The sequence below is a fragment of the Orbilia oligospora genome (assembly GCF_000225545.1).
Source record: "Orbilia oligospora ATCC 24927 unplaced genomic scaffold scaffold00081, whole genome shotgun sequence".
NCBI lineage: Eukaryota > Fungi > Ascomycota > Orbiliomycetes > Orbiliales > Orbiliaceae > Orbilia > Orbilia oligospora.
In genome coordinates this window covers 572,666-595,741 of record NW_011645638.1, presented here as the reverse complement: position 1 = coordinate 595,741, position 23,076 = coordinate 572,666, and the positions used below count along the sequence as shown (strand labels likewise).

At 44.4% G+C, this 23,076-nt stretch overlaps 4 protein-coding genes across 4 annotated transcripts; 3 read left to right on the top strand and 1 right to left on the bottom strand.

The window, feature by feature from the left end:
* Positions 1-7,701: 7,701 nt before the first annotated feature.
* On the top strand, positions 7,702-10,472 carry AOL_s00081g172 (uncharacterized protein; the record flags this gene model as incomplete). The annotated part of the gene is made up of 3 exons (XM_011124990.1): positions 7,702-9,130; positions 9,192-9,903; positions 9,962-10,472. 3 exons carry the CDS (start codon positions 7,702-7,704, stop codon positions 10,470-10,472), a joined length of 2,652 nt encoding a protein of 883 aa, XP_011123292.1.
* A 2,834-nt stretch (positions 10,473-13,306) lies between these two features.
* Positions 13,307-14,522, bottom strand: AOL_s00081g171 (uncharacterized protein; the record flags this gene model as incomplete). Its single annotated transcript, XM_011124989.1, has 4 exons — positions 13,307-13,478; positions 13,570-14,055; positions 14,125-14,402; positions 14,487-14,522. 4 exons carry the CDS (start codon positions 14,520-14,522, stop codon positions 13,307-13,309), a joined length of 972 nt encoding a protein of 323 aa, XP_011123291.1.
* Positions 14,523-18,230: 3,708 nt separating this feature from the next.
* Positions 18,231-19,037, top strand: AOL_s00081g170 (uncharacterized protein; the record flags this gene model as incomplete). Its single annotated transcript, XM_011124988.1, has 2 exons — positions 18,231-18,248; positions 18,324-19,037. The coding sequence occupies 2 exons, from the start codon at positions 18,231-18,233 to the stop codon at positions 19,035-19,037; spliced, it is 732 nt and encodes a 243-aa protein (XP_011123290.1).
* A 3,070-nt stretch (positions 19,038-22,107) lies between these two features.
* AOL_s00081g169 (uncharacterized protein) lies at positions 22,108-23,070 on the top strand (the record flags this gene model as incomplete). Its single annotated transcript, XM_011124987.1, has 1 exon — positions 22,108-23,070. One exon carries the CDS (start codon positions 22,108-22,110, stop codon positions 23,068-23,070), a length of 963 nt encoding a protein of 320 aa, XP_011123289.1.
* Positions 23,071-23,076: the final 6 nt, after the last annotated feature.

Here is a 23,076-nt window from a genome sequence, read left to right as displayed (position 1 = left end):
CCTTGGATGAAAGGACTCGGATTGATTGATGAGTTTAATTGTCTGAGACTGAATCAATTGATTTAGTCGAAGACTCGATATAGTTCGGGTCGTGGAAAGAGAAACGGCAACGGGATGTAGCTGAAGGAGAGTACGTACCTGGAATGAAGAACTGAATCACGCGACAGTCTCAGCCAGGGAGGTGATCGAGAACAGCGATCAAGAATGATGGATGATGGATAGCAAAAAGATGGCGAGCTACAGAGGATAGATTGCTTTTGGACGATGCCAAAACAAGAACAGTATTGGTTGTGATGGGGGAAAGTGAGGTAAAGATAATAGACGAAGAGAGGATGTTTCACCTTGCACGAACAACGAGCAATGAGCAATAGTATTAACTAGATCGAGGCTCGAGCTAGCTAGCTGCAGTTTGAGAGAACAAGAGGATGAAGCTAATAATGGTAAGCTAAGATATCTGATTGACTGGTGATGCCAGCAGTTGATGGTGGTGAGGTCGAGATGGAAGTTAAGACGCGTTCTGTTTGCTTGGTGATCGATAGGAACGAAGTAAGGTGTTGGTGAGGGGAAAAGGAGATGGAGTAGTCAGAGAAGATGGAATATAGAGGAGAGAAGAGAGAAAAATGATAAATTTGTGGGTGTTGGAAGCCGTCTGTCGGCTGTGGCTGCTTGAAGTTCAACACGAATATTTCAACACAACACAAGCACTACAACTACCAAATACCTGACGTCACGGATTGGTTACGAGACTGGCACCAATGCTTCAAAGGAAGTTCTACAAATGGCAAAATGGTCGGCCAGACACTTTCTTTAGTCCTAGACTTGGTTCGACATTCTGCCTGGCCAATATGTCTACATTCTATTCTAGCTGCATCAATATTGTTCTGTTGTTTCGAAAGAGTTTGGACATCTTGTTGGATTTTGAACAGTGTTCCATTTTGGGAGTGAAGAAAATCCACAAGTTAACCACATGGCGGCTGCGACAAACATGCAAAACATATGGATTCAGATAATTCAGATCAATAATATATGCATATATGGTGCAATATTTCCTCACGGAGGTTTTAGTGTCTACTGTGACAGTAAACCTGGGGGAGGTATTATCGAATCAGTTTTTAGTTCCTTCCATGAGCAAAACGTTGATATGGTTTATATTTGATCGAGTCAGCATTGAGCTAGCCAGGAACTAGTGGTAGGAAAACTCCGAAATGAATTCGAGGATGTCCCTTCATGAAGTAACTTCTGATCCTTATCATAATTATTTCTGTTTTATGAATGTATTAGATAGATTGGCAAATGTCGGCATCTGCCTTCCCAGCCGCATTGTAGCTACGAAAGCAGAAAAAAATAAAAGAGTGTGGCGAGAGGACGGTAAAGGATTAGAATATCGATAAGGCTAAGAGCAAAATCCTTTATACATGTAGCTACATCCATAAGATGCTAACACAATAATAATGAGGAATAACCCGTCTATGTCGAAAAGCGGAATTGATAACTTATAAAGCATATTCGTAAGATCTCAATTATTGAGGATACCCCAGTAGGAATCGCAAATGGCCCCGAGACTAAGTCGCAAACAGGCTTTCAATTGTCAGACCACCCGCAAGGTCTTAGAGTTCAACTATACTAGAGTAGCAAGATGTCTTGATATTGATGCTCACGTAACCTGTGGCCAACGTTATATGTTAACGGCCACTAATAGATGTCAAACGCACGTGTTTGAAGAACGCTTATGCTGCACTATGTCAACATTGTGCAGATGGGAGAACCTGTTCTAAAAGGTATGCAAGCAATCAAAGTCCAATGCATATGTAATTGAAAACGCCACGATATGCGTCTTTGGGTAGTTGTCATCCCACTGCTCAAAGGGGGAATTGAGGAACCAAGCATCGGGAGATGCTCGACATCATAGCTACAGATCCTCGACCGCGAAGCTACGTCGTTAGCTCTCGGCTTGCTAAAACTTGGATGAGGGGCGAGCAAATTAGTGAGCCCCCTCCAACAGAAGCCTGCAAATTGCCTCCAAATTAAACGTACCTCCCTAGTACATGGGGACACGGGTGGGTGCATGTGGGTCATTAAAGCCGAGGTATCAACCGAAGTGAACCCTTTCAACCACCATGACCAGGAACCTCGACAGCCTTTTCGAGTTTCAACGGCTGCGACGACGATAACGGCGAAATTTTTGTCTCGACTTTAAAGCTCGCCACCCTCACACGGGCCACCTAAATTTAAGACCGTCGATAAGCACAGCTTCTTCAGATGCCGAGGGGCCTAGTCAAAATGTTGGTGTGTAGATGCTGCATATGAGTCCCGTCCCAAGCAGCAGAAACCAACAACGGTAACCCGGCACTCTGATACGCGGACGCAACCAACACGGGCTCAGTTCCGTCTCTGGGACAAATTAAGCCTTCACACCATTGCCGGTAAATTTTTCGTGACTATTTCATCATGATTTTGGCCGATAATGGTATCTATATTCCTATGGAGTAATGCACGGTCAATTACTCCAAGCCCAACTTAGCTAGCTCGCAGGGCAACACATACTGGTGGGCTCTGTGAGGCGGGAGGACACGACATGCCGTTAACCCTGTCTAACCATATTCAAAATGCGGGGTAAGATGGTGGTAACCAAAGTTAACCCGAGAGTAGCCTTAATATATCCAGGAGCTGACAATTTAGTAATTGTGCTGTTGGGTCTCGCGATGTGAAACGAAGTGGTCTTTGTTTTTTTTTTGCTGGCTATCATAACTTTTTAATTTTTCTTGTTTGGCGAGTCCCGGTCCTGCTTCCAGAATATCAAAATTAACCAACGGTTGTCAGCACTTTTCCTTTGCTTTGTTAACTTGCGAAGAAACAAGAATGTCGTCTTGCAGAATTGTCGACTCCGGTTCGGTCAAGATCTCCACTGTTGCGAATTTGGCACGATTCATACATTCCCATTTATCTCATAATCTCAACTTCACAAAACTGTCTGTCCACGTCTGTGCGTTTGCATCCCTTGATATTAGCCAGGAAGGCCAACCCACCTCCTTCCTCATCAGTGACTGGACGAAGCTCTCACGTAAAAAACCGAATAGCTCCTCGGCACCGTGTTGTGTAACAGTCCAAGTTTTACAAGCTGGGAGCTAATAGCAGAAACCTTGTTCGTATATGTATCGACATGCAAAATAGACTTGGAGATATCAGGTGATGCAGGACTGAAGACCAAGAGAACTAAGGTTGTGATACCCTCTCAAGCTGCTCAAGCTGGAGTGAATATGTAGCTTAATAATTGAAACATCAACTTGGTGAGCTAACGATCCACAGCCGCAGATGCACATGCTCAAGGCGTTATTGAACCGTCCCTGGCTTTGCGTCAGTAAAATGCTCTCATGTCAGAGTATCTCTGGGATGTTGGAGCTTTCCCTAAACCGGCGATGTTGGATATTTCCAGCCACTGCACACATATATGCTGAGTTAGGATTAGGAAAGGCCGCGCAATCGAGGCGGAATCCGACTGGGGCGATGTTATATTGGCTTCCTCCGTCTCCGATCTCCGATACTTAAATGTTCGTGCAATGGATTTGCGTATCAAAATAGATACCGTTGAGGTCTATCCAAGACAATTTAGGATGTGTTTGAAAACGAGAAGAGAAAAAAAGCAGTGAATAATGCATGTCTCGACTTCTTACCTCACATGGTTAGTTGCTGGTTGATTTGCGCGATTTTCCATCCAGGGAATATGTATAGCAGCGGGATTATTGTACGGAGTACCAAGCGACCCAATGGTGTTTAGGCTATCTGCATTCGTGTGGAGATATCCTGACATGGAGTCACTAACCGAAGAATCTCACCAACAGCCGCTTCGCAAACTGGGGTAAAGGTCCAACTTTGATGGGACAAGTCAGGCCAACACGGTCCCTCGACATATACGGCTTCTCGTAAGGTGTCTGTAATAGATACCCTTGGACCAAAGGGGTTCTGCAAACGATTATGTTTCTAGACCTCGTGTGTGTGTGGAAGCACAAGGTCCAGGGTCTATCGTCTGAGACTAGCGGTATATCGACAAGGTCGAAGTTGGCAAGAAGCGTCTGGATGCATTGCTCAGGTAAGGGCTAAAGTAAAAAGTCTGGGACGCATCTACTAGGATGACACTGACCTTTCGCAGACGCTATTGTATTTAGTAAACTCCCAGGTGGTCCGACCGGTGATTCAGCGAGCACATGCATGTATTCCACTATAGATTGCTATATACGTAGCTAGCTGAGGTATGGTTCGCGAACTTGAAGAGATCTAGAGATATCAAAAGTTATAGAATGCTAGCTAGTGTTGGAGTTAACGTCCATTTGTGTTGGTTGATAGATCAATTACGTCTGCCGTGTTGAATGCCTCACTCTCGATCTTTCACCGTAACATCTGATCGATACTAACCTTGAGCCAGTACTTACACCACCATGCAACGGCTATACATATGTCTACGGCTGGCGGAGCTATATACTATACTAAACTTCATGCATTTGAGTGGCGATTGATCAGCCTGCCCTAGCCTCTGGTGGGTCTCGATATCGGAATTGGAATGAGGAATGGTCATTTTCTCGAGTTTGCTCTGTATGAATGGGAATTTCCTGCTTTTGCATCGAGACCTCCATGGCCAGCCTTCGTTAACGATAACTCAAAAAATCATTTCCAGCAGGTTACACGTTTAACGTTTTCCCCGATGGCAAGCCTCTTGTCATTGTCAGGATCTGTGGCGAGTAAACCTTCCTAGAAAACCAAAAGTCTAGTTGTGACGCAAGTAGCGGCATGCTCCGTCATATTACCAGTCTTTTTTCTTCTTTTACCTCAGCTATGGAAATACGCCATGGTGCGACAGCCTCGAATCAATGGAGTGATAAACGCTTCTTGGGTTCGATCTCCGCAATCTAAGATGCTTTGCTTGATTTATATCTGATCTCAGCTCGGAACTTTACTCTGATGCCGAAGAGGCGCGAAACACTCCAATGCACCGGCATTCAGCTCGTCATTGCCCAACGACCTGGAGACTTTTTCCTGCATTCGATAATGGACCTGAACGACCAAATGCATTGGCATGCGGACAAGGACAAGCAGGTTAGCAGTGGTTGCATAGCGTCCGTCGTTCGTCTGGGGTTCCCCACAGCTAAACTCAATTGTCGAGGGGTTTGGTGTGGGTTGAACGATAACAGGCGAAGAAAAAGGAAAAAAAACTGCGCTTCCTTTTTTTCCTGAAAATGTTCCCTGCACCGAAAAGTCCAAAGGTTCTCCAGGATAGCTGTTAGCCAACGAATCAGATGGGCAGGAGAGACTTCTCTTAGTTCCCCGCTAACGGAATGGTGTCGAGAAAAAAGTGGACAACTGATCACGATACACATTTCTTCTCCAAACCTTTTTCTGTCTCGTTCTTTTCTAGGTACTGCGAGGAGCCTGGTATTTTTTCTCGGATCAAACGAGTGCAAATGTCCTGCCTCAAACATAACCATGATCGTATATAGATAGAACACAGCGGCATCTTTCATGTACTTATGTACACACATACATACTACATGTAGGTGCAGGTGCAGACATGCTAAACTGACCCGTCAGAAATAGGACGTTTTTGGTTGCAGCGTTTTTAGTCTCTTGTCTTTGATTGTGCCTCTGCACACCATTACGACTTTCTACGATATAACGAATCTCCCACACTGTCTGTCTCTCGTCGTTCGATCAACTTGACCAGGGAGGTTCGTGGCCTGTTTTGGCTGTCGCCTTGACCCCAAATGTCTCGTCGGAGCTTAATACTTATTCAACAGAACTTCTCCTGTCGCCTCTCGTTAGAATCCTTCGGGTTCAGCTTCCCTTGGAATCTATATTCTTTATTTTATTTTATTTTTATTTTTTTTCCCTTTTGATATTATTCTTTTTTGATTCTCCGGCCGATACACAACCGCTCCAGAGCATACTACCAACATACATACCATACACACATACTACCTATTACTCCCTTTGTACTTCATACTTACACCGACGAACCTCCTTTTGCAGCGCAAAACAATTGCTTAGATTAGAAAAACGCTTTGATTGATTGGCCTCCCTCTTTTTTCCCACCCATCTTTTTTTTTGGAATTTGTCGTTTTGAATATCTTCTTGCCAGCAGTACGGAGTATTTATTGTTCAGGAATTGGCCAAGAATAGGCATAGAAACTGCTGATTGAATCTTCTCCTGTCTCTGGACAATACTCTACTTGCAAGGTCAGCTACAGTTTACTTTTAACTATCTCGTATTTGACATTTACCCAGTTGTGCTTCCCATAATTCTCGTTTCTCTCTCCCACAATTCCCCTCTATTTCAAAAAAGAAAGGAAAGGACAAGAAAGAAAGGAAAAGCAAAGAAGAAGAAAAAAGTCACCACTGCAAAGGCGGTTCATCTCCCCGTCCATTGCATTGCATTCATTCTATTTCCATCTTTTGGATTCAATCGCGCATGGGCCTGCCTCTTCCCTGGGCTGAGACAGGGCCAACAACTTAACTCTATTGGCAGCCAGTCGTCAATTCTCACGGGGAAACTTAAGTTAGACCAACTTAAAATCCTCCCGCCTTCTCAATATCGCCTGATAGCGAGCTGCTTAGACGACCTCTCTTCTTTCCCCGCAAAATAGTCGGCTTTCCCGGATCACACCCGACTTTGCTTCATCGCCAGTGGACTCGCCCCTTAGAAGACCTAGACCTCGACCTTTGGGTTCCTGACGAACAACGCGGCGCCGAACCCTGAGTTGGCCCCTCGTGCTTGCTTAGGCTCTCCTTCCTCCTGACCAGTGCAAAGTTCGCTTTCCGAATCCATTCAGGGCAAGCTTACTCGAACTCCTTGTTTCCACGAACGAGACTTCCGAGGGTAAGTTCTTACCGTCCTTTTCGGCCCAGGACGTCGGCTGTTTTCGTTTCCACACATCGCCAACTCACAGCGGTCTGTTTTCTATAGTCAAGGGATACAACAGTACTCTTTCTCGGCCCCACAACATAAGACCAGTGCGAGACTTACTGTGCTGCGCAGGTGTCGGCTGCCGCCAAGCAAAAAAGTGGTGCTAGCAAAGCAAGCAAGCAGGCAATTCAGCACTCAATCAATCACTGTCTTTTAGTCCTAGCCCTTCCATCTATTCAGTCAGTCAGTCCGTCAGCCGGTTCAGCAGCTAGTCAGGCAGCCCAGGTTTGCCGTCACACGTTGAGTTTCAAACAGAGAGCAAGAAGAGTGGAGCAATCGCAACGACTGGCACGGCCTTTGATCTCTGGTTCAAGAACCACTTGCCTGAGGAAACTTCTGAAATATTAAACTAGACAGGGAGATTTCTTCAATCTTCCTGAGCATACTTTCATATGAGTAAACTGGCAAGTGCATACATAACTTTACTTTTTATACATATCTCCATTCTCTCACACGCATATAAGTGCATACATATGCGCCAGTGTCCCCAGATTACCATTTGATTCTGGGGATGCTGGTTTAGTGGCTTCTTTTTTTGACTAACAGTTGGCTTGCTTTTCCCTTTCTAGTCTGCATTTTCTGGTCACCTTCCAGATCTAACTCGGCAGCAACATCACGATTACCTACAAGAGGTCGTCGCTCGCCAACCTCTGGAAAAGACCTTTTCGCCTGCCAACAACACCCTATTCTCTCAACGTGGCTTAAATCCTCTGCCAATTGTGACAAACTCGGTTCCTTCGGACGATAGGATGTCAGAATCCCAATCGACAAATACCCCGCGTTTGAGCGAAGTCTCCAGTGTGGATTCTCCAAAGGACCTTCCTGACCCAATTGCTCCCGTGCAGGCCAATACAAAGGTCGTCAACGCAAGGATGCCTGGAGTCAAACCCCCCTTTAACTCCAACACCTTCGCTGGCTCCCTTGATCCGATGGCATATGCATCAGAAGACATGTATCGTAAGACACCCGAATCCGATGCACTGGCTTCGTCAGATGAAGAGCAGGACCAATCGGCTTCATACTTTCCACCGGGCCTTAAAAATCCAAAATTAGAGAGCATTTCCACCATGTCTTCTAGACGTCCCTCGTATGCAGCCGAATTTTCCAACCGTAACCGAGCCCTGAATACTCAAAATGGACATGAACCCATACTGCCGGAATCTAATCCATCAAGCCCGTTGACTGATCTCTCGGGCTGGCCAGCATCTAAGAATCCTCAGGAGAGAAAGGCTTCTATCAATCTAACCTGGAGCGCTGGATCGATATGGAATCAAGGATCTTCCTCCCGAAAAAATCCACAAAAAGGTCTCGTTGGTTCGATCCTCACCAGCACAGGCCCTGGGTCTCTATATTCGAGCACAGACGCTATCCAATCTCCAACTTCCTTGCTCCCTGGTAGTTCTAGCGACCTCTCAATTCCGATCCCTCCAAACCCTCAACCACGGAATTATAGATCCATGTCATTTTCCGTAGGTCAACGTGAGTTGGAAGATCAGGCTAGGCCTAGACTCTCTCCGCCTGCCCATCATACTCTATCAAGACTATCTGGATTAAACCATCGGCCCTCTCGCCCGAGCCTTCTCTCTGAGGAGCACTACGCCAATGGTAGCCCCCTCAGAAGTGTTTTCGAGGCACCAGATCATATCGAAGAGAGATACGAGGAATCTCCAATTGAAACATTAGGCTCCACCCAACCGGGATATGCCAGTCACTCGCGACAGTATGATTCCGTTAGATTTAGGAACCGTACTATTTCTACAGCCTCCAGCTCAGGCCGAACCATTACAGCCGCTTCGGGTCGAACTAGTGACACGAACCCTACGGATCGATCTGATGATTTTGAGAATGCACTAGCCGATGACGACGAAGTTGATGCTTTGGCTTCTTCCGGATTCTTCGGCCATAATCGTGGATTTGAATCGTCAAATCTAGGTAGGCGATTTAGTGAGGCACCTCGGAGCACCAACTTTCCAGAAAACCAACGCTTAGAACTTCTCAAGAAGCAGCATTGGCAGAATGTGGGAGTCCCATTTGGAGGTGAAGAAGATCTTGGGAGCCAGAGCCGTCGACATTCCTTCGCTGGTCCTCTTTCGAAAGTTCCTGGAGAAGAATACAGCATATCTCAGAGCAGCCAGGTTTTGGATCAATACGCCAACACCAGCCCAACCCAACCCGAAGGTATGTCAAACAATCCAAATCACCATGTGATGAGAATGTACTAACAGTGTGTCTTATGCAGTAATCAATTTTGATAATTATCTCATGGGCGAGCAGCAGCTTCATAGCCATGGACTCAGCCCTAACCCGGTTCTTCGATCGGGATTCGCCCCAAATGAAATGCCTCCTTTGAGCATTTCTCCTGAGCAACAGCGAATGATGAATGGGCCTGCTAGCATATACCAGCCAGGCTATCCTCCACTCACACAAATGGCACCACGGAACAACCAATTGTTGTATCTCGTTTCATTCAAAGCTTGCCGTGCAGATGTCTTTTTCGTTCAAGAAGGGACAGGTCTTAGAGTCAAGAATGGTGACCTCGTCATTGTCGAAGCCGATAGAGGAACGGACTTGGGTACCGTGACTGGAGAAAATGTTACTTGGAACCAAGCTAAAGCGCTCAAGGAGGAAGCCGCTGCTCGACATTACGAGTGGCTAATGATGTTCTCCAATCGTCGACCGGGTGGGGCTGCCCCTCCTGGTGCGGCCGCTGGGCCCACGCCAACCCTCGTGAACGGTCAGAGTATGGGTGACCCAGCTTTGAACCCAGGCCAAAACCCAGACCCCTCTGCGACAGAACTTAAGCCAAAGATGATCAAGCGTTTGGCCCAAGTACACGAAATCCAGACTTTACGTGACAAAGAAGCCAATGAAGCCAAAGCCAAGAGGGTATGCCAGCAAAAGGTCCTAGAGCACCGACTCCCAATGGAGATTCTAGATGCTGAGTTCCAAATGTAAGTTGAAGATGGGATATACTACATATGGGGTCAATACTAACACGAATCGAAACAGGGACTGGAAAAAATTGACCTTTTACTATTATGCGGATACTTATATCAACTTCAACTCTCTCGTTACCGACCTTTTCAAGATCTACAAAACTCGTATCTGGATGTCGGCTATGAATCCGGCATCCTTTGCTCACGCCAATGGGGGTGCCATCGGCTCTCGTATCAACACCGGCCCTCCAATATTGCAGGGAGTCATTAGTGATCATCTCTCAGATGTTGCTATACAACAACATTACGGAAACCTCGGCATTCAAGCCCCTCAGTACGCCTACGCACCTTCCATCCCTCGCGCCCTTGTTCCACCTGGAACGCAGCAAATCTACGCCCAGCAGCAAATGCCACTGCCACAAGCTATTGCCCTTTACCCGATCCGCCAGGCTACACATGGCGTCGTCCCACACCAAGATTTCAGTCACCTCCCACAACAACAACAAAACAATGGATATTACATGAACAATCAAAACGGTGGCACCAGTCCACACGGTCAGGGTCTCGAATTCCGTCCCACCTGATCAATGGGAGGCCTTCCACCCTTTCCTATGAACCATTTCCGACTAAAAATTCGAACGACTAAACGACTTTTCTCCTAATTTAGTTGGAAATTTACCCAACAAACAAAAGCGGTCCTTTACACACATACACATTAGAAGAAGGTATTGGGGAGTTTGAGTTCTCTTTCTTTTGATTCTGAGTCTTTTGATATGTCTCGGGTTCTCATGATTTATTTATTTCATGGTGGCATTGCCGAAAGCATCATTTTTGGCGTCACGCCTGGTCATTCGTACTATCTGCTCTGTCTTCATCTTAATTTTAATATTCTTGTTTATGCTTCTCTATTTCTGTCTTTCAATGCTTTTCCAGACACACACTCTCTGGAGCCTCGTCTCCTGGGCAGAGTCTAGCATGGTTTTTGAGTTTTGCTTTCCTATTGTTATTCTATTTTGCTTTGCCTTGTTTGATGCATCCATTGTAGACACGGGATTTTTAAATTTGCTGATTACACTGGATAACCGGACCGGGATACAACTTTCATTGCTCGAATTTGCTTTGGTTCTTTTTCTGAAATCTATCTTCGTGTACAGACTGATTTTTGATAACAGCGCTACCCTTCATTCTGCTTATACATAGTCTTTTGCGTCATTCTTTTTTCTCTTTTCTAAAAAATGAAATTTTGAAGTCAAAGTCGGGATAGAAATATTTAAGAAAGGGATGGGTATCAATCATGTCTTTTTGTCTAATTTGATCATTATTGCTTGGTTTCTTACTCCGCAACTGCATGCATTCATTCATTCATTGGTATTCAAAACTTTCGAGCTGGCTATCTTCGTTTGAATATATTCTTTCGCATCTGTGCTACCCCAAAAATTCCTTTATGTTTTAGGTATTAATTCTGATGTTGATACCTACCGCATTATCAATAATCTATAACTTAACTGTCACTATCGATAACGTGGTCTCAACTATTGCTAGCATTTTATCATTCGTATTTTGCGTGAAGGATTCGTTTTATACATACATACTCCGTTACAATGCACCAATGCAAAAATGTGTAACGACACTACACTTCTGATACCTACGATACAGGACGATTATTTCCTAATCTGTTCAACCCACAGGACGAGCCGTGCATCGAGCAGGAGAAGAAGAAAAACATCAGTATGCATGGCCCCACTTCGAAAGCCTTCGCGCGTTTTGTCCTCCGGACACAAAAAAAAAATATGCAGGTTGCAAATCGTCATGTGCCCCTTTTGCATCCCGTCATGCGAACCTGGTTGGTCCAACGGGAATCTCATGTTGGTCAAGCTTAAAGAAAACCCCACATTTCTCTCTTTTTTTTCCTTTGCTGCACATGCGCCTGCACGAGATAGTGGACAGTTAGGTTGCACCATTTTGCGTTTAGCCCCACATTATGTTGTACTTAGGTACCCACTTACCCATGTATATATGTTCATACTTACTTAAGTACTTACTTAGTATTTGACCCTTCTTTCCCTTCAAAGAGGAAACGAAAGTGGAGAGAAGGAAAGCGAGGGCACGGTGGAAGAAGTTTTAGAGCATTTTCTTTTGGTTGTTGTTCACGCGGATTTGAATGCGGGGTCGGGGTATCGGGTCGACGATGCCGGTAAGTACCGTAGTATCAAGAATATATGCGTTCGGCTTTTGATACTGCAGATGTTGGATCTTATTCTAGCATGGAGGAACCGGTGTCCCGCTACATTCCCCGTTGGATTTGAAGTGCCGATGCACACAATTGCGCCGCGGCGAGGTACCGGTATCTAATCGATGCCGATACAATCTTAAGATCTTTCGAAGATCCAGTCAATTTTACATACCTGGCCTCCATAAATTCTTTGGAACCTACGAGAACATCGGCTAACGGAATGTGATAGCCACCGGTCTACATAGGAAAAAAATGAAAACTAACAAACTATGACTCCTAATCCATACAGCAAAAAGTCGGTTTCCGCGGAAGCGTACGGACTGTCTACAACTATATATGCACGTTTCACATAATTATTTCGTAACAAAACCTCATATTTTAGGATTGTTTTTTCCCCTCTAACTTGGATATATAAGCGGTCCCCACTTACTTGTACTACAGGAAAAGTTTCTTTTGGAAGCATCCCAAACGGTATGTAAATGCGTAAATCAGAAGGTATGATTAGTTAGGCGATCAATTCCTAGGATGCAGATTGATAGGGGGTTTGACTGGGGTAATCCTTGTGGGTTAGATAAACGATGGCATATATGTTTAAGATCTGTTGGACATTACATGGAGCGGTAGTTGACGTTAGAATCATTGGGCTGCTTGGCCAATTGGGGATCATCGGATCTAACGATTTTTTCAGCGGCTTATCATTAAATTTTGATCAAATAGAATAGTGCTAAGCTAGGTTAACGGAGAGAACCTATCAAAACCAGGTGTTTGACGGCTGGTGCACATGTGTGATTATAAGATGACAGCAAGATCCTGAGATTGGCAAATTCTTGGCTTAAGCACTTGCTGACTCGTCTCCTAAAATATTTGAGTTGAAACAGCTAGAATAATTGAAACTGTGATTTCAAAGACACATTAGTGAATTCCACAATATTAAGCTACATGAAAAGCTTTAAAAGGACAGGACGAAGATTATACGTTTATAAGCTGTGGGTGTTGGGTGAATGAAAGCAGCTTCGAGGCTAGAGTCTAGAATGGCAGAAGCTTCGACAGCTTATACAATAAACATACAGAAAAAGGACGGCTAGTTTCATTAAATATTAACTTTGAGACCAGGCGCAGTAAAAAGCAGAGATCAAATACTATGAAACCATAAAATTGCTAAAGAATATTCCAGAATGGTTGTCATCAAACAAGAATTTCCACAGCCGTGGATGTAATCGTGGTCTCTGTTTCCACACGTGGTCCAGTCATGGCGGCGGAATTCAGTTCTTGAATGTCGAAGAAGTTTGGAAATCCTGGCTCTGGGATCTGCAGTGCTTCAAAGGGCGGTAGAGACTTTGGGATGTCTGAGGGCGTCCTACAGCGGCCGGACCGGTTTCATTCCACGTTAGCCTGGTAACACGCTTTTGATATTGGGTATCTATCATATTTCGCGCTTCGATACTTACCATAGCATCATACTCCCTGTGCTCAAGAAATTACACTCTGCATTATGAGTTATCTCCCAGCTTCCCCCGATAGAAGTTCCATTTTGCCATTCAACTCGGGGGTATCCGAGAGGGGTCTTTTCCCCAGCATCAATATTCACTGGGACCACATGGCGTCGTGCGAATTTATAGAAGCTAATTGCTGGTACGCTGAAGTCCCGTTCCATCGAGTTTTTTGGGTATTTCCCCATGAGAATTCTAGCCATCCATGCTATATTCGAGGCGCTCGTGCATAACAAAACCGACTCTGGGCCGTCAGGGTCATTATCAAGAGATTGGATAAGGTTCGCAAGGAAGTATGCATTTCGCGCATAAAACTCGTCTAGATTCTCGTGGCCTAGCGGGTTACAAAGCGATTGGCATTGGGCGTCAAGCGTAGGGTGATACTCTTTCAGCTGCCTGATAGAAGGGATACGCGCTTGTTTTCTATCGACTCTTCGCCACTCCCTATTTAGATAGCTTAGTCAATATAATCTTAACATATAAAAAAATAGGAGCTATTTAATTAAGGCTTACGATAGACCCATATCAAGCCGGAAATTTATGGCCTTCCCGTCACGCTCGCATATCTCAACATATGGCTTTATTGTCTCTAGACAGCGATAGTGTCGAGAAGTATATACTGCAGAGATTTCAGGATGAGAAGACGAAAGATAATTTGCGAGTTCTTGTGCTTGTTGGCGTCCAGTTGCTGTCAATTGATCATCGGGGCCGTGTAGATGCCCATACCAGTCACTGGGATCATTAAAGCTTCCAATCTTAGTGACTTTCACATCACCATACTTTTCTCTAGACTATATTTTGGTTACATATAAAATTAGCCCGTATGTTTATTGGCGTATGTGATAGTATTGTGAGTTAATAGGATGTACGCTTACGCCGTGACGAATAAGGCAGATATATTTCAACACCATCTTGAGGACTCTCCGGAGCTTAACGCGAGGAAATATTTTAAATTCCTTGTGACAAAGGTAGGGTATTTGATGATGAAGGCGTGTGTTTAGCTAGCTCTAGATCTTCGCAGACTCGAGAATTTAGGCCAGCTGTAAAATCGATATTCAAATCCCGATACAGAGGTAGAAAGGGGATATTGGAATAGATATGTAAAGCCCTAGACTTTCAAAAGACAGGAATAATGCTAGTTAAGTGGGACGCATAACAGATCACAACTGGCAGACGCGAAGTATAACCATATCGTCGCCGTGTAACGGGAGAAATACCTTCTTTAAATACTTCAAGCTAGGCCTTTCAGTTTCCAAAGCTGCTGAAGTGGGTATCAATACCAAGATACGGCACTCTATATTATCCGGTCCGGATTCGGATACGCACAGTATCATTATCTTCGGTAATCTAGTATTAAAACTACAAGGCTTCGGTATACTACAGTTATCTGCCCGGTTTGTCAAGATCTGCAGATCTGCACATAAGGCTGATAGTCTTGGTAGCTGAAAATTAATTTAACAGTGCACAAGCTCATCGCATGGAGGGTATCTGATTCGTTCATTCTGATTATGTTTGCGGCATGGAATTTCAAATACGCAATAACATGTAGAACAATATGCTGGAATGGGCATGCGTAGACGTCTGCATGCAGCGTTGGGATAATTTCTTAATTCGTACTTTCAACTAATGAAGAAACGCAGGTGCTAGCTAAAAGGTTGCTAGGGCTTGTTATGTGCGGATGCACAATGGAGATCGTTGTACTTGATTGGCTAGTCCCCGCGGCCCTGAGGCTCGTGGGGTGTTTAGGTATCAGCCGCAATTAATACTCCGTACAATGCAATGAGGCTCAAATATTTAAATATTACACCTTAGGAGAACTAGTAATCATGAAAGTTAGCTTAGCTATCAGTCTAAATTCAAACGTTATGATATGACTAAATCCCAAAAATGAACGAATGGCTTAAGCTATTAATGTTTGGACTTCGAATTTGCGGCCAAACGTGTAGATAAAGCTATACAATATGTTGGATATGCGTGTTATAATATCAAGAATTGAATATTTAGGCTCAAGTATTTCAGTGGTAGTATATAACACCGCGTGCACCGGCATCCCATCAAAGTGGCCAGCCTCTTTATGGCTGTGGCGGTGCGTTGTCTTTGTGGTCAATCTTCGTGTAACTGTAAATCGCAGATCCCCGCCAGGCTCCTAGCCAAAGATCGGTATCCCCGTGGGCTACTGTTAATTCTCGAAGATCATGCTTCTGTCGGGACATGTAGAACGTGTGCCGGACAATATCATGTTAGCATCCGTCCGCATCGCCGCGAAGACACAAACCCCTCATTACACCGCAGAGTCGGATACACTGCGGCGACAGTTGTGTCCATGTCCTTCACCAAAGTATCTTGCTCCCTTCTGCCCGGCCCGATGCTTCATCATGCTAACACAACATGATCATGCCAGATCTGCAGCGTGGCAGCGCCACTGCAAAATTTTTAAAAAAATTGTGGAATCATACAAAGTTCGATAATTCCGAGAATGACTTCGGTATTGACCGATCGATCTTGACATACGTCAAAATCGGCGGCTTTCTCCTTCACCTAGACTGGATTTTTGAGATGTTTCTGCAAGCCTTGAGCTCTCACGAAAATTTTATTGTGGCAGAGTACTTCGTATGCTGGATACCTACATGATGGTCTGATGCTGGATCGGGCACGTTTCCCAAACAGGTCACATGATCCCATCGGCGCAATGACGATTGGCTCAATGGCGACGTCGGCTTTTTTGGAACAGGGTCTCGTTGGATCTGACTAGGGTGAAGCGAAAGATCGATCAGGTGGCTTGACACTTCGAGAACCCGAGGCCTCACATCGATATTTGAAGGGAGGAGATAATTTTTTTTCTGTGAAGATTGTGTCTCTTGCGCTTACCTACTGTGTAAGTTTGCTTTGCAGGTGCAGCAGGATAAATGCACAATGCGAGTTATGTTGGTCTAGAGCCAGTCCCAGTCTCGTTCCTAACCAGCCCATGGAAACCAACTTTATCCATTTCAACCTGCAATCTTTACCAACGGGACCCCAGTCCGGCAGCCACAATTAATATTTACCGACGGAGCCGACGCCAAGAGGGCAGGATCAAGATCACGAAGTCGGAAGCCGGGGAAGTTGACTCAGACTCAATAATATTCACAGGCGACAACATGGTATCATTCGCATGAAATGAAATCCCTATGAAGGCGCTGATACTTTCTCTGAGGAAAGCCTAGTTTGTATTCTACTGCAATGCTACAATGCGCCAAATCTGTATTAAAATTTGGTGTTAATGCTTGCCGCCTGGCGGCTCACCCAAGTTTCTGCCTCTTCTCCTTTCTACGATGTCCCTGCAAAAGACACGGGAAGAGACATTATCAAGAGCCAAACTCCGTCTCTCGGCGCCCGCAGGTGTACTATGTAAAGGTCGACAACGATACCCGAGATCGCACTATGCCACAATTGCGACAGGACGGCCTAGATTGTGAGCCATGTAATTTCATTGCCGAGGGGTATCAATATAACCAATGAATTTAGAAAATGGCTCCACTGTGGCGGATGTGGATTTTGAAAGCTTCTACATGCAGCGCACAATTCCGACTTAACACGAAAATCCCCATCTTGCTCAGGGAAAATACACTCCAGCCGAAGCAAATGGAATGGCGAGTTTTAGTTATATATTTTGGAGGGAGGACCCTGATTTTGCTCAGGCCATAGCGAAGACTCTGTTCCTTAAGCTCGCCAAGTTGATTGTTCGAGGGATCCTAAGGTATCTTGTGATATCATGCATTGTTAATCACTAGGGTTATTAATTCGCTCCAAACGACTGCCGTTTCTCAAATCCGGCTCGATTTTTCTTGGTCGGGTATCTCCAGTGCTGCGCTGCCGGCATAATAGCGCTATTATACCTACTCTTAGCCAGTTGAGTACAGCATGGATGTCATCGGGCCACTTTTGCCTCGAAACAGGAGGAGAAAGCAGACGGACAAGAATGTTCTTCCCTTGAAGACTCCTGTGCCCTCCTCACGCGACTATGGAGTGGTTCGGACTGCTACGACAACCCCTCTTTCTCTCCCAGGTAAGATACCCACTTTGCTTCGCCGTGCAGTTAGACCGACGTCAGAGTTTGCTCTGCTTGCTGCAAAACAGGGAGCTTGCAGGTTTTAGAGCATGCCGTTGGTTGGTTGGAAAGAACGTTTACGCTAGAAGCTGCCCACATGCTTCAAGCACCCCGGGCACTTTGCGAACGTTAGCTCGGTCGCAACCAATCTTCTCCGCACCAAACCCCTGTAGACATCCCCAGATGGGGAGTTACCTGCGAACCCTGTTCCACCGCAGAGACGAGCGAATTATATATATAGTGGTACAGTGGAAACATGGACCGAAACTTTGACATTTTTGGAAACTGTTGTATACACTTTCTTGTCTGGGACTATCTTGCTACCTATTCATTATTATCTACGAAAGAAATTGCGCTTCCCATTCAAAGCTCTTCCTTTGGAATTCAGTTACAATTGCAGTTGCAACTATCGAAACAGGGTCTAATTTTACCATTGGCAGTTCTTAATCTTGAATTTCCAGAGGACCTTTTCGACAATTTGACTCCTATCACCTTCGATCGCACCACACAGGCTTCTTCCGAGCGTAACATCATGGACGCATTTCCCAGTGTAAGATACCAATTTATGTGCCTTCCTCATTAAATCATCGTGAGATCTCTAACAAATGGCATTCCGAATTCATAGCCACCGACACAACACAGCTTATTTGACGAAGAACGTTTAAGAGCCGAGAGAAAACGACAGAAGAAGCAAGCCAAATTGCAGAAATCCTCAAAACCCGAAAGATATCACCACACACCGGCATTTGCGGCTCAATCGTTTGCTTTGACTGCGACACCAGAAATCTTCTACAAAACAGAGCAAACCCATAAACTCTCAAGACCAATACTAGATCAAGCGAAAACTCGACGGAACCGGGCACCCAGGGTTGTTCAACCTTTTGACGACAGATCATCCGGCGAGTATGATCGAAATAATATAATGAACGGTGCAACAGAAAATGGTCGACAGACACCAACTTGGGGAACATGGGGGCGAGAAACCCCAAGATCACCACCACCAAATCGATTCATGACACCAAGTCCCCACTATGAACTATTTTCGAGCACAATTCTAAATCAAAATACGGCTGGAACAGCTGGAAGACCTGCTATCGCTCCAGAAACATTTACACGGGGACGACCAGATTGGTCTGAAATGGACGAAAAGGTTACAAATAAAGGTTTACGAAGATCTGGATCCCTCCATTCTGCAAAATCACAAAGACCTGGAACTCAATCGACCAAATTCACCACCGTTCTTAAGGGGAATGCTGTCTTGAGGGTACCACGAGCTGGAGACGCTGAATCCATATATCAGGGCCGAGGATGTGTGCCATGGCGAATCCGTGCAATGTAGTTTGTACGGTGTGAATACACCTCTTTCCTTTTGCGATTTTTCTTCGCATTTCAGATATCACGGGGGCGGCTTGTTGATTTTTCCCCTTTCTTTCATCTATCCAGTTCACCAATAATGCAATACCCAAACGCATCTATCGGCGTTCAAATTTTCTTTCCTATCTTACGATTTTCAGAGGATTTTCATACCAGTCATTTCAGGCACGCATTTTCTTTTTGTCTCTTGGTACGAACCGCATTTACAGCGTATTATAGTTCGCGCATATCGCCGCAGCACTTTGGGGCGTTCATATTTGTCCCTTTGCTTTTTCGCATTTTCGAATATTTCTTCTTGGATATTGCGTTTTTGTGGTACGGTCGCACGGCGTTTTGTTTTTTGTTTTTTGGTTCGCCTTTTCCCTTATCTACATACTTCAAAACCCCTTATGAATGGAGGAATTGAGGCTGGTTTTACAAACTTTCAAGGCTTTATTTTCTTATGACCGTTTTCCCGGATTACTTTACTTTTTTTTCGCTCGACCGTTTATTTCTAGGTCCTTGCAGCAATTTGGTGGGGTGGACACGGGAAATAAATCAGATATATGGGTTGTAATATATTATGGATTCGACTAAACGACCGACACGATCGTCGTACGAGATGATTTTCCGTTTTTCGGAGGATATTCTGACTTTAATGAGTTAAATGGAACCTCAGGGGGGAATGCGCATATGTAATTATGTATATTTATATCTATATATTTTCTTTTAACAAAAAAAATAATCGGGAAGATGATGTGGGGTGTTTTGTGGAAATAAACCTTCGTCGAGGAACGGATAGATATATATAACCTATCAATACCACCAATTTGTTATATTTAACTGAAATAAGAAACATACTAATGTATACTCGGGAGTACCTACACCCGCTACCATGAATTTGGGTGGAGCTCACTCTAGGCTCTTTCCAGGGGAAAGGAACAAGCGCTGCATCTAAGCCGTGTCGTTGTTCGGAGATTTATAGATGCATATGGACTAGCCTTTGGGGGGGTTTGTTTTTTACGGATCGCGGACCTTGATTGGTGCATATACGAGGATTATGACTACACGATTAGCATGCATGGCGTCTGGTTGCGAAGGGAATAGATAGACGGTTGAAGGAGGGGCTTAAAGAATATTAGCGTCGTAGCGCTTAAAAGAAGGTTCATGCAGGTCGACATAGAACTCTGGAGCTCTGCCCCTGCATTAATATATGCTAGTTATACGAAAATGGCTATCTATCACGGGCCTTGTGCATTTATGCTCGAAGTTGGTTGAATATGTGGGCTATCAGCGTAATTTCCACAATATTTCAAACTTTACGTTATTGGGTCCGGATGGGATCCAAACTGTAGCTACGTGCTCTGTGCTATACTGTGTGCAGAGCTCGTTACGATTTGTAAGTAATAACTATTTGACGAGAACTATAAATATAGCCTGATACCTAGAGGCATGTCTATAAGTATATTGCTTCGTATTCGAAATGAATATCCGGGTCCGTTATCCGTTGAAGGAGTTAGTCTTACACTGTGAATCTTTGGTATCATATGGCAGATAGCTATAGGTCGCTGGAGGTATCTTCTATTCCTATTATCTCATACATAAACCAGACCCAGGAACCCGCCGTCTATAAGAGTTTCGTTTTGGTTAATCGAGTAGTTTCGATCAAATCTACCTATTTACAACAGGGTGTATAATAGCATTTAGATTTGCAAACTTCGAGGCGGTGAAGGCCAGGATTTGAGGACGTTACTCGCTGAGGGAAAACCCACCGTCTCAACTGCATACATGCATGTAGAAGGCCTCTTTCGACCGTATCAATAGTAGCCCTTTGCCTCAAGCCAAACTTCGTAAAGAAGGAAATTGTCGTATCTAGATCTACCAACCTATATCTAGGTTTAAATGGGTATGATTCATGGACCGTTTGAGAACCTTGATCATGATATTACTATACTGCTCCCATCTATTATATATATAACATTCCTGGGTCGTCACAGTTAACCTACAGGTATATTTTATAGAAGTTGATAAAGCCATACTTTAAAACATATTGGGTTTGGAGGCCTTTAAGACTATTCGATATTTAAAGATCTGTAGATTCAAGACTTTTGTAAAGACTTCCATGGCCTTTAACTGCCAATTGACCCGCCAATTGGAATGTGCACGTGGTCTAAGCTTATTATTGTAAAGTGGATTTAAGTCTTGGTGTACATAGTATATAAAATCAAAACTTTCGTTTTGCTTTTGATCCATACTTGAATATATAAAAGTGAAACTACTGGGATTGGGATGGATTGAGTGTGCCGAAGCGTTTTAATATAAGACTAGATCCATATCACGGGCTGGGGTTCGCTCTTGGGGCTTGGCTTTCTGTTACAATATAATACAGCAAAGTAACATAGAACTATACTTACACGGTCTATTGACATTATAAATATCTCTAATTTCTATATTATCTAGATCGATTTTGGACGTGACTGGCCTGCCTGCCTGCCTGCACGAAAACAATGAACAAGAATATCACTGGAACGTAAAGTTAACAGTGCAAGGCCAAGGAAGCAGCCGGCAACCCAAGAGCTCGTCATTACGAAATATTCAAGCCACTTACCTAAATGTCACCAGGTATTCGAATTTTCGGCGAACTCAAAAAGAAAAGGAGTCGTGAAAATAAAGTTTGAATCAAGAAATTTCTATAATGGGGTATCGGTTAGGGCATCTTTTCATTTGTTTGCGGTTGAGCGAATAGATAAGCCGGTATGATCCGATTTCCCGATCTCGGGAATATGCAGATGGCTGACCCGGTTCCTGGCGAACGTAACTAGCTTTTTTGACATCGTGACTCTTTAACGTTATGACTTCTAACTTGGCGTCAAAGCGGCCGGGATTTTTATTTATTTATAAAAGTGGTGAAGTCTATCGGACCTGCAGAGATTGAGGAGATCTTGTATCCATGTTAGTTTCCTGTCTCGAATCATTCAACATCTTCACAAAATTTGGTGCACGAATATTCCAACATCTGCAACGCACATTCGCAATTGCACAAGAAGCCGCCACAAATGACACTTCCAATAGTCATAACCAGAATCATTTCATCATCTCCTTTGATAACAAGACTTTCGTCTACATTCATTGGTCTCCAAAGATCGGGCGCATTAAATAGAGGCTATAGTACATTTTCAAAACCGCTATTGTCATCCAGACGCTCAATCCTCTTCTTTCTTATCGGTCCTCCGATATTATATCTCACAACTACATTTACCCGTCTCCTATACCAATATCCCACAACTGATATTCACCGGTCACATCCGGTTTATAAATCTACGGATGACGTGAGGTTCAAACAGCTATATGGACATTGGTTTACGGCGCGAGTACCCTACAAATCGTTAATTCGACCGGTTTCAGCAGCCGAAAGAATAGGAGATGAAACCGTGGTTAAAGATGTAAAGCACAAGAAGACGCCAATAGAAATCTGGACTTCGGCGTTATTCTGTACGCCTACATTAGGCCTTGAAGCACTTGGCATCGGTCTTTTGACCGGAAACGGATTTACAACTGGCGACAGAGGCAAAGAAAGAGTCTACGTCGGCCAAGAACTCGCACATGGAGTCTTCAACGTCATATCAATCGAGGAGGCGGCAGAAGATACAACATCACTAGTAACATTAACAGAACAAAATGATGGGGTAAATGGAAAACTTCTGGGAAGAGCAGTAGTTGCATATGATCTTCCGGATTATCCCACACACATTTGGGAAGTTGCTGCGAAGTATGGAGCGCCATGGAGGCATATCAGTGGTGGGAGACATTGTTTTGAGGTTATTGAAGAGGATGGGGCAAAGGATGGGGAGGTTTTGGTGAGATTCGGATGTGTGATTGATATGGAGAGGGTTAATAGATTGGATAGAGAGAAAGGAGAGGATGGGAAGGGGATGCCGTGGTTGTACGTTTGGTTACATGAGGTTTATGCGAGATGGTTAGTGGATGGGGCGGTGAATAGGTTGAGGAGAGGTCTCTAATCAATG